Genomic DNA, 10,615 nt, shown 5'->3' on the forward strand with positions numbered 1-10,615 from the left:
TGCGAAGATCCCTTGGTCTACAAAGCCAGTCTGGCATCTTGGGGGCCACCATAAAAGACCGTGAACGTGCTTTGTAAACGGCAAAGCGCTACGGAGACTGAGGTATTATTTTTAAAAGGCTTGTGAATCTGGCTGCAAACCGACGGAAGCGGAAGGCATGGGAGGCGACAGAGGGAGTACCTGGGCCAGACGTGTCCGGCCACTTTTTCTCTTTTTTCTCACTGTTTTGATTGTTGGTGGCTAACCAGGGAGGGCACCGGGCCGTGGGGCCAGCAGAGCAGGCAGGCTGGAGTCTGGTCCCGGGCGCAGGGAGCCGCAACAGCAGGAGGGCCGAGCGGAAAAAGAGAGGGTGGGTGCGGGCCAGACCTGGCTGCCAAACCCCCTCTAGCCCCCAAGAGATTCCTGAGCAGGGAGCTGTCTCTGCAGCGCCACCTGGCGACCATAGGGGAGTTACGAGCCGAAGGTGACCCCGGAGGCCCCCAAAAGAAGTCCCACATCAACCAAGGCCCTTGGTTTCAGCTGTTTTATTTTCAGTATGTTCCCGACCTGGTGACTCTCCACAGTCCAGCTGGAGAGATGTGGAAGGGAGCAAGGTCAGCCTGCAGCTCCACCCATCCCTAACTAAGGTTACCTCCTTGCTGAGAGCTAAACCCATAGTGGCAAGGGCAACCTTCTGGGAGGAGGGTGTGCTTACAGGCCCCTGGAAGTGATGTGGCCAAGCCCCCAAGCCAGGGTGGGCAGCGATGCAGCGGGGGTGCAGAGTCCTGCTTGGACTGACCTGGCCCCTCTCCTCTGCAGAGCACTCTTTCCTTCCCTGCCGGGGGCTGGGATCTGGCTCAGCGCCCCAGCAGCTGCAGCATCTCCTTGGGATCCACCAGCTTCTCCCGGGGCTTCCCAGCACCCTGGCCCCGGGACACCTCTTCTGCATCAAGCTTCTCCCAGTCCGAGAAAGAGACTGGCCAGACCCCTGAAGCAGAGAGAAGATGAGTCACTGCCTCCACATCCTTACCCACCTCCCCAGAGCACTACCTCTCAAAGTATAGGACCCCAAAAAGGGGCCACCCACCCCACCTCCCAGGACCTTAGCATCAGGGCCCAGACCTCGGCTGCTGAGCAGGGCTTGAATGGCCACATAGCCAGGCCTGGGGCCAGAGGGCAGCCGCCCAGCCTTCAGATCCTGCAGCAGCATCTGGCTAGTGAGAAAGCTGTCGGTCATGGTCGTGGCAATGACACCTGTGGGTCCCCTCTTCACCCAGCCGCTGCAGTAGAGGCCTGAGAGGGGTAACAAAAGGTAAGGAAGGGGAGATGGTCTGAGTGCCGCCTAGCAAGACTGAGCCCCTAGTCTATACACGTGCACATGCACACGTACACCCTAAGTCTCCAGCAGACCCCGTCTGCGGGGCCCACTATGGCCTCTGGTCCACCACCCCAGATTCTTCTCAACCTGTTATTACCACGCCATTTCTCCTTACACATCGTTTTCCCTGTAGATGAGGAGCTCCCTGAGGGTAGGAGCTGGGGATGTCCCACCTCCAGTTCTAGCAGACTCATAGCAAAATTTACTGAATGAATTAATGACTAGAGATGTATGTGGGTATTTAATCACACTAGAAGCTCCTTGAGGACAGGGTTTGACTTATTAACCTCCAATCCCAGCACTAAGCACAGGGCATAGCACAGAGCAGGCCTCAGTAAATGTTCACTGAATGACTTAATGACCAGACATACGTCCCATATGTCCCAGCTAGGCTGGGAACTTCCCCTAGGGCCAGGAGGAGGGTGGGGCTGGGACCTGGGATAGAGCCTGCTCACAGCACCTTCTCAGTGCATGTCACTAGATGAATGAATGAATGACCCCAGGAGACACAAGCCTCCCACCATAATTTGGTGCCCAGCCTTCTCACATCCTCTCACCTGGCACATCCACAACCCGGCCCTCCATATTGGGGATGACCCCGAGTTTGGAGTCAAAGGGCACGCTGGGGTCAATAGGGCGGCTCTTATACCCAACACTGCTCAGCACCAGCCCACAAGGGAGGTCCTCCATGTCTCCTGTGGGCACTGCCCGGGTGGCCTCACCATCACCCTGTTGGAGAGAGTGTGGGCAACACCAGGCTGGGCTGGGGGAGATCTAGGATGGGGGTGTCATTGAGTAACATGAGACGCACCTCCAGTCTGGTGACTGCCAGGCGGATGCCTGCTGCCCGCTGCCCATCTGATGAGGGCAGCACCTTCTGGGGGCTTCGGAAAAAGCGGAGGCCCCAGGCACGGGAGGCCAAAGCCTGGCGGGCAGCCTCCTCCACCCCTGGCTTCTCTGTGGCCATTCGAAGCAGCAGTTCTGTCAGCCGCTTTCTCGGACGGGGGGCCTCTGTCAGCAGTGTGGAACACCTCAGGGCCCTTGGCCACAGCTGTCTCTCCACATACCCTCCCCAAAGCCCTCTCAGAACCAGGCCCTCCCTCCCTAGTGTGTTGGAGGGCCAGGCCAGGGCCACCCACCCTTGATTCTGTCTTGGAGGCCCAAGAAATCCACAGGATCCAAAAGGGGTCGGGCTCCTGGTAACTGAATCATCTCCCGAAGCTCCTTGAGGGTGGAGGGTGGGGAGTGGGGGAGGAGGTTAGGTCTAGAACAACCCTAAGACCACCCCAGAGTCCAGCCCAGGTGGGATACACCTCTACCACCCTCCACCACAGAAGGCACAGGGCCCCGGGGCCTGCTCCCCCCTCTTCCATCCCAGACAGCAGCTATTCCCAGTGGCTCTGCCCCACCCCACCCCCCAAAGGGAGACCCTCTACTTGGGACACTGGCCCCGCCTCCTCTGGCCCCAGCACCTTAATGGTAAATGCCACTTGCAGTGGTCCACGCCGGCCCACTATCCACACAGTCTTCACCCGACTCTGCCTCAGTACCCCCAGGGCGGCCTCCGTGATATCTGTTCTCTGGCACAAAAGGAGGGCCTTGAAGTCACTGGACACCGACCTGAGAAAGGGGCTTTCCATTTGGTCATGTCCCTAGCCTGAGCCAGCCCAAAATTGCACCACTGCCTCCCCTGGTGGCCAGTTGGAGCATTGCTGCCATTGTGCAAATGGCTCCAACTAGTAGCAAACCAGGCCCGTTGAATGAAACACTCTTGCATTCAACAAGTATTTACCGAGCGTCTACCATGTGCACAGCACTGTGCAAGGAATTTGGGGGGTGAAGGGGTGGTCAACGGTGAGTAAAACGCACATGGTGCCAACCCTCACAGACCTTCTCTGATCTGGTGGGGAGAGAGATGCTCATCAAACTCTCATCAATGAGTGTAAAATTGCAGTGATATCATGCTATGAAACATGGACCTACTGCAGGGAAAATGGACCTATTCACGGCTTTCCTGGCAGGCTTCCTGGAGGAAGGGACAACTGAGCTAAGAAAAAGATGAACTTTAACTGTTAACTGTCAGGAGTGAGTCAGAATGTTCCAAGAAGAGGAAATGGTGTGTGCAAAGGTCCTGTGGCACACTGAAGAGTTTTTTTTTTTTTTAAGTCCACATAGCTAGAGAGCAGAACATGAAGGGGAAATGGTGTGAGATGAAGCTCACGGGGCTGCCTTTCAGAAGGCCTCTACCTGGGCACCATGGGGAACAGAGGCACTGAGCTCAGCTTGGAGGGGTGAGGCCTGAACCCTGCAGGCAGAGGTACCCTCTCGTCAGTGTGACCCCACTTCTACTCCAGCCCCTGACCTACCACTCACCTTCAGGTGCTCGGGTGAGGTCAGCAGGATCCGGGCCACATCCAGAGCCACATTCCCCTGTCCCAGAATCACGGCTGTGTCACAGCTCAGGTCTGGCGCCAGCTGGAGGGAAAACATCTAGATAGAGTCCCTCTAGCCTTGGCTCCAGTCAGGCTAATCTCAGTCTACAGACACTTTGTGCCCAGTCCCCACCCATGTCCTTAGGTTCCCCCACCTTACCTGAGCCTTAACCCAGGGTCCTCCTCCCCCACCTGTCCTCCCCCTCTTCCCAGAGGCCCTCCATGGTTGACCTCTGCCTCGGTCAGCCCCATGTCTCACGTGTCCTCATCTCACTTCCCATGGCTGCTGGATGGCGGCTCCCTCTTCCCCCAGCTCTGGCATCCAAGAGCTGCCCCTGGCCCTGGCTGAGGAGTGAGGAGGAAGAGGTGCTGGGGGTGCTCCCCAAACTCACCTCCCGGTTCTCAGGAAGCCCATTGTACCAGCCCACAAAGGCCCGAGCTGAGAACACACCCGACAGCTCCTCACCAGGAATTTCCAGGGCCCGATGGTCCTCTGCCCCATAGCTCTGAGGAAAGACAGAAGACCCAAGGCCCAGAGACCTCAGCACCAGCACCAAGGGGCCAGGCAGCTCCTCCAGGTTCCCAGTGGCCCCCTTCCAGCTCCTCCTCTGCAGGTCCCATCCTGGCCTCACCCCTACTCCCCTCCATCCCCTGACACCAATCATGCTGCGGCCCCCTCCTCCCCGACCCGGCTACTGTGCGCACTCACCAGCACCACGGCGTGGTAGGCTTCCCGCAGCTCTGGCACCGTCACGTCCCTGCCCACCACCACGTTGCCCCGGAAGGCACAGCGGTCAGAGTGGGCCGTCTGGGTAAACGTGTTGATGACATTCTGCCAGGGACCCCCAGAGTGGGAGGGGTTAGAGGGTGAGGCAACTCCAGGGACGATGCCTGCAGCACCCTCACCCCGCAGTGTCCCCAGGATGAAACCTGGGTGGCATCCACACAGAGGTAAGGAGGGGTCATTCCATCCAGCCAAGGAGCCTCCTAACCTCCTCACATTGACCAAAGTCTCCAAACCCCGCTCTCCGTGCCCAGAGAGACCCACCTTCACCTCGGGGTGGTCGGGCGCCACACCAAAGCGCACCAGGCCGAAGGGCATGAGCTGCTTCTCATAGATGTCCACGTGGGCCTGGCTGTGGTGCTGGGGGAGAGGGTGGCAGCTGGTGGGGCTGAGGGAGAGGCTGGGACCCCACAGGTCCTCCCTTCCCCAGAGCAGGAGAGCTCAGCTCAGTGGCTGAGGACACAAGGAGGCTTGGACTCTGTACAAGGAGAAAGAGCTCCCCTTGACTCTCCATCTGTCCAGAGAGACAGACAAGGGGAATGGGGTGGCATAAGCAGCAGGAGGAGCTGAGGTCAGACCACAAGAAGGACTGCTGACCCATGAAGCCTGGGAGAAATTTGGCCAACTAAGGAGAGCTGTGGCTTCCCCTCCACTCAAGGTGTATCAGGGGAGCTTTTCCATCTACTTGGGTCAGGAGGGATCCACAGCCCTGCCCTACAACTCTTTGACACTTCTAGAAATGCCCAGCCAATCTGATGGCCTGAGAACTGCCCTTTGAAATTTATACCTGCCTAAGCTCTAGTGTCCAAGATCATCTGGAAAGAGGACCAGCAGGACATGGAGTGGGGGGCACAGCTGAGATATGTGGGGGACAGAGCTGGGGCACACGGGGGACAGAGAGATACACAAATGGCCCTATTCCCAGTGTTAGAATAAATACTGTCATTTATACAGTGGTTCCATGTTGACTATCCTCCTGGGGCACCTCGAGGGGAGGCACAGAAGGCACAGGGTTGGGGATCAGGCAGACAAGTACGGTCTGGCTCTGCCACCAGCCAGCCACGTGACCCTGGCAAGTCCCAGGATCTCCCCAGGTCTTGGTCTCCTCCTCTGCAAACTGGGACGGATAACGGTTCCCTCATCAGGTTGCTGGGAAGCACCCAGGAGCTCAGGATGGTGAGAGACTCTAGGCCACAAGCAGGTCTGGAGTAAAGCTGGGCTTCCTATGGGTGCCACCACCCTGCCCCCACCCCATCCCAGGCTCTTGCTGTAACCCCTCCTGCTTCAACTGGACTCAAGGCAAACGAGCTCCTGCCCTCCAGTCCTCACCCCAACAAAGGCTCACACACCTCGCCTTTGTCCAAATCTCTTTTGCCCTCCACTACACTGCCTGCACCCAAGCCCAGTCCCCCACCCATCCATCCATACCTCCTGCCTCTCCCCAACCCACAGGGGGGCACCCAAACCACCTCCTCCAAACCCCAGGGATGTTGTCCCTATGAAGAGCTCTGGCCTTGGAGCCAAACAGCTATGGGCGCCAATCCCAGCTCCCCCATAACTGGCTCTGTGCCACGGGAAAAGTTTCTTAACATCTCTGTAAGACAGAAGACCCCTCTGGCATCATGCTCAAGGCTAGATGAGTAAAGCCTAGAGCACTCAGCCCAGGGCTCAACCCACCGAGCGCGTTCGTGCAGGGTAAGCTACCATTACTGTTACTGTGGTTGTTGTTGTCACAAGTCACTGCCTTGTTCAAAACCCTGCCCTTGCTGCCCATTCCCATGGGACAGAGTTCAAACTGCTCAGCCTGGCGGTCAGCACCTTACACAATCTGAACTCTTCTTTATCTTCCATTCTTTTCTGTACGAGTCCCACTGCTATGCTCAGGGCCACCTCCATAATGCTGAATCATCTGGACATTTTTACCCTTTATTTCACCAAGGCTAAGGGTTCCAATCCCCTTGTCCTCTAGCCATCATACCTCCATGTCACACAGCTGACCTCATCCTCCGGGAAACTTTCCTCACGGTTCCCTCCTGTCCCTCCAGCTGTTCCCTCTAACAAGGACATTCTCTGGGGTTCTTCCGATCTGGGACCCCTCCCTTCTCCCTGGGCACACACTCCCTGGGAGGTCTTACTCACTCCCTCCTGTGACCTCGAATTTCCTTGGACTTACTGGTGCTATTCCACTCTCTCTCCTGCCCAGATCTCTCCCCAAGCTCCTGAGACCCATGGATGTCTCACTCCATCAAAATTAAAGACAAATCTCCCTCTCCCAAACCTCTCTCCTTCTCCTGTGTTCCCATCCACCCATCCACCTGGATCCTCCCTGGGGCTCCTGACTCCCCTGTCCCATCAATCCTACATCCTCTCCCCTACTGCTAGCTGCCAGCCCAGCTCCCCACTGCTCTCTTGGCCCCCAGCCCTGCCTATATCTACCCAACAGGCAGAGAGAGCACCCCAGAAAATCCCCTGGAGCATTTAAAATTACTGATTCCTAGGCCCCAGCCACAGAGTTTGATTAGGTCTAGCTAGGCCCAGAAATGTGCATTTTAATAAGTCCCAGGGAGGGAGGGAGGGGCCGTGGACAGCATCCAGAGAAACCTGTCTGAGTCCAAAGCCTGGTCAGCGGCCTCCAAGCCCCCCAGGATCTGAGCGCCACCTGCCTCCTCAGCCTCAACTCTCACCTCTTCACTCCTCACTGCACACACCTACCTTCCAGAACTTGCCTTTTCCCCAAAGGGCCATTCTCTCCCTCCTCTGGCCTTTGTCCGTGCAGTTCCCTGTGCCTGGGACACTCGTGTCATTCTATCCCCTGACCTGACATCTCCTACTGTCCTTCAGTCTGCAATCTGGACATCTCTTCCTCAGGACTGGGTGAGGTGGCTCCTCTCTCTACCCCCCCGTGCCTGCGCTTACACCCATCCGAGCCCTAAAACACCTTGTAAACCAACCACCTGCCCCCTCACGTTGGAATGTTAGGTCTTTGAGCACAGGGAGCAAGTCTGTCCTGTTCGCCCCCATGTTCCCAGTGCGGCCTGTGCCCAGAATATGTCAATGTCCAGTAAATGATTATTGAATGAATGACTGAATATCCTAGCATGGTGCGTAAGGGCAGGGCTCTGCTATTCGCTCAGATCCCAGCACCTTCCCTTCTCAGCAGTGGAAACTTGGACAACCTCGCTCAGCTAGTGCCTCACCTGTGAAGCGAGAGTCATGACACCTGCTTCACAGGTTGTCGTGAGGATGCTATGAGATGTACTCAGTGCCTAACTCAAGCTAAATGCCACTGCCCCAAACGTGCCACACAGTCCTATCTTAAGAGCATAGCCAGTAGCCTGGAGCTCCCAGTGGGCAAGGATCAGCTCCTAACTGGCCTGTGTCCATTTCACAAGGAAAAGCGCATGCAAGTGTCTACCGGCCAAGTGCAGGCCAGAGCCTTTGCTCACATAGGGGGTGCCAACAACCCTGCCTTAAAGGTCTGCTCTCCCCCTCCCAAAATTTCAGGCTCAGCTAACACAATGGCCTTTACACAGAGCCCTCCAGGTCCTCCCCACCCCCCATAGCTCCCCAGTCTCCATCCCAGTGGCCAGGCTGTCCTCCCACGCAGCAGTTTGACTGTGACCTTGCTTTCCAGGATGACTCCCCACACTTGGGTAGCCCTCCCCAAAGCCTGTGGCCTTCAATGCAGCTCAAATGCATCTTCTCCAGGAAACAGTTTCTCATTGACCCCATCTGACTCAGCTCATTCATTGTAACTAGCTCTTTCACCTGTGTTACTTGGGAGGCATGCATGGGTCACTGTAGTGGATTGAATTATGTCCCCCCAAAACTCACTGAAGCTTGAATTATGTCCCCCAAGTTTTATGTATTAGAAACTTAGCCACGGGGGGGAGCTGCAAAAAAAAAGAAACTTGGTCCCCACTTTGACTGTTAAGAGGGTGGGAAATCCTATTATGGTAATTGAAAGGTGGAGCCTTGAAGAAGTGATTGGATTGTAGGACCATGCAGTAGTGAATGGATTAAAAATGGTGGTCAGAGGCGTGGTTCTGAGGGCTTTAAAAGAAGAGGAGAGTCTGTCTCTCCCTTTGCTTCCACCATCTTGCAATGTGAGACCACTGGGTCACTGTCGCCACTACCAGATAAACTTTGGACTTCCTAGTCTCTGAGACTGGGAAGCAATAAGTTTCATTTTCTTTATAAATCACCAGTTCCATGTACTTTGTTGTAAGCAACAAAAACAGACTAATACAGTAACTTTTTGGCAGAGTAACCAACTCATCCTGGTGTCCCTGAGACTCTCCCAGTTTTAGCATTGAAACCCTGTGTCCCAGGCAAACCAGGACAATTGGTCACCCTACCTTTCAAGTATCTGCATGTGTGTATAACTAATATATCCCTGCTTTCTCCTGTCCCTCCATGGGCACTCCAAGAGCCTCCAAAGCTAGGCCACTGTCCATGTCTCAGTCAACATGGGTCTCCCCTCCCCACTCTGTCCCAAGGTCTGACATGGAGTCTCAAATATAGCTGGCAGCCTTGGGGCCCTGCCTGCCAAGGCCAATACGGAAAGCCTTGAAACCCTGGCCTTGACAGGGGAAGGCGGGAGGAAAGCAGGCCAAAGAACAGGACAGCATGGGGAGGGCTAGAGCTTTGGGTGAGGAGAGCATATGAGGTGGATAAAGTTATAGAAGGCTAAAAGAGGGTAGCCTAAAGATGCAGGATGTTGGGGACAGATGAGGACAGAGAAGGAAGAGAAAATGAGAGGAAGACAAAGTCATCTGTAGGTCTGCATAAGCTCCCTGGAGTACCTGGCCAAGGATGCATAGCTGACCATCTGCCATTGACCACTGACCACCACCCAAGAAGCAAAAACTTCTCACAGCTGAGGGACTAGAGTGGGGAATCCCTAGATGTAGGTGAGGAAGCAGGTCTGAAGTATCCGGCCCAGATGGGCTGGAAGCCCATTCCCCATCAGGCATGCAGGAGTGGTCTTAAAACCCAGCGGGGGTGGGGCCTTGCCCTTATGGTTGGAGCAGCAGGTGAATGATGGGAGAGGGAGCCAGGAGGGAGTGGCTTACCTTTAGCAGGTGTTGGGCCGTGTAGAAGCCAGCTGGGCCACTGCCCACCACACAGATCTGGAGGGTCTTCTCCTGTGTGGAGAATTGCTGACGGAAGCCTGGGGCCACACAGAGGAGGGGGAGGAAGGTCAAATCACTCCCTCCCCAATTCCAAACCAACTTCAGTGTCCAACAGAAGATGAAACTTCCCAAGCTTTCTCTCACCTGCACCCTCCAGCTCTCGTTCCTCAAAGCTTTGGCATTTGCAGAGTCTCTTACTTTACCTGAATCTGCAAAGGCTGCGTCTTCATCCAGAGACCCACACCTCACCCATGAACCTGCTATGCCACTGACGACAGCCTACCCAACAACCCCCATGGCGCCTGAAGCTGCCCTGCACAGCACTTCATTTTTCTTACGGGATTGCCTAGCCCATCCGCGAGAATACCACGTCCTTCCAAAGGACTCCGGATCATCCCAATCTCGCCCTTGCGGATCTCCCCATAATGCCCCATCTTACCTCTTCTAACTCCCCTCTCCACAGAACTCCACATTGCCCATATAGACCCTGACTCGTTCCTGTAGACCCCTGTTTCGCCTCCGACTTCCCTCTCCACCACAGACATCCATGTAACCCCCGTTCACCCTGTCTCACACCTGTGGATCCCATGGTCTCTCCTTCTCACCTTTGCTGGCCTCCGTTTCACCCTGGAGGCCTCACATATCACCTCATAGGCCCCCATCTACCCCCGTACACCACCCCCATCCCGCCGGCATGAATAGACCCCTCCAGCCTCGCCCCTCTGCAGCCCTGCCCCAGCTCCGCTCCGACCCCTGCACTTAGCGCTCGTAGGCCTCCCGCGCTCCCATCCAGCCCCAGAGATGCCCTGCTCCTACTCGGGGTGCTCCCGGCGGGAGGCGGCCGGGTCCGAGGCCACGCCGACCAGTGCCACCAGCGCCAGCAGCGCGGAGCCATAGCCGGGAACAG

At 56.3% G+C, this 10,615-nt stretch overlaps 1 protein-coding gene across 1 annotated transcript; it reads right to left on the reverse strand.

The window, feature by feature from the left end:
* Positions 1-575: 575 nt before the first annotated feature.
* FDXR (ferredoxin reductase) lies at positions 576-10,615 on the reverse strand. The gene is made up of 12 exons (XM_063080823.1): positions 10,525-10,615; positions 9,649-9,746; positions 4,838-4,933; positions 4,499-4,621; positions 4,182-4,295; positions 3,731-3,832; positions 2,830-2,937; positions 2,497-2,581; positions 2,169-2,368; positions 1,915-2,086; positions 1,102-1,272; positions 576-967 (listed from the first exon to the last, which is right to left on the reverse strand). Exons 1-12 carry the CDS (start codon positions 10,601-10,603, stop codon positions 837-839), a joined length of 1,479 nt encoding a protein of 492 aa, XP_062936893.1. The 5' UTR covers positions 10,604-10,615; the 3' UTR covers positions 576-836.

The sequence above is a fragment of the Cynocephalus volans genome, chromosome 16, assembly GCF_027409185.1.
Source record: "Cynocephalus volans isolate mCynVol1 chromosome 16, mCynVol1.pri, whole genome shotgun sequence".
NCBI classification, from domain to species: domain Eukaryota; kingdom Metazoa; phylum Chordata; class Mammalia; order Dermoptera; family Cynocephalidae; genus Cynocephalus; species Cynocephalus volans.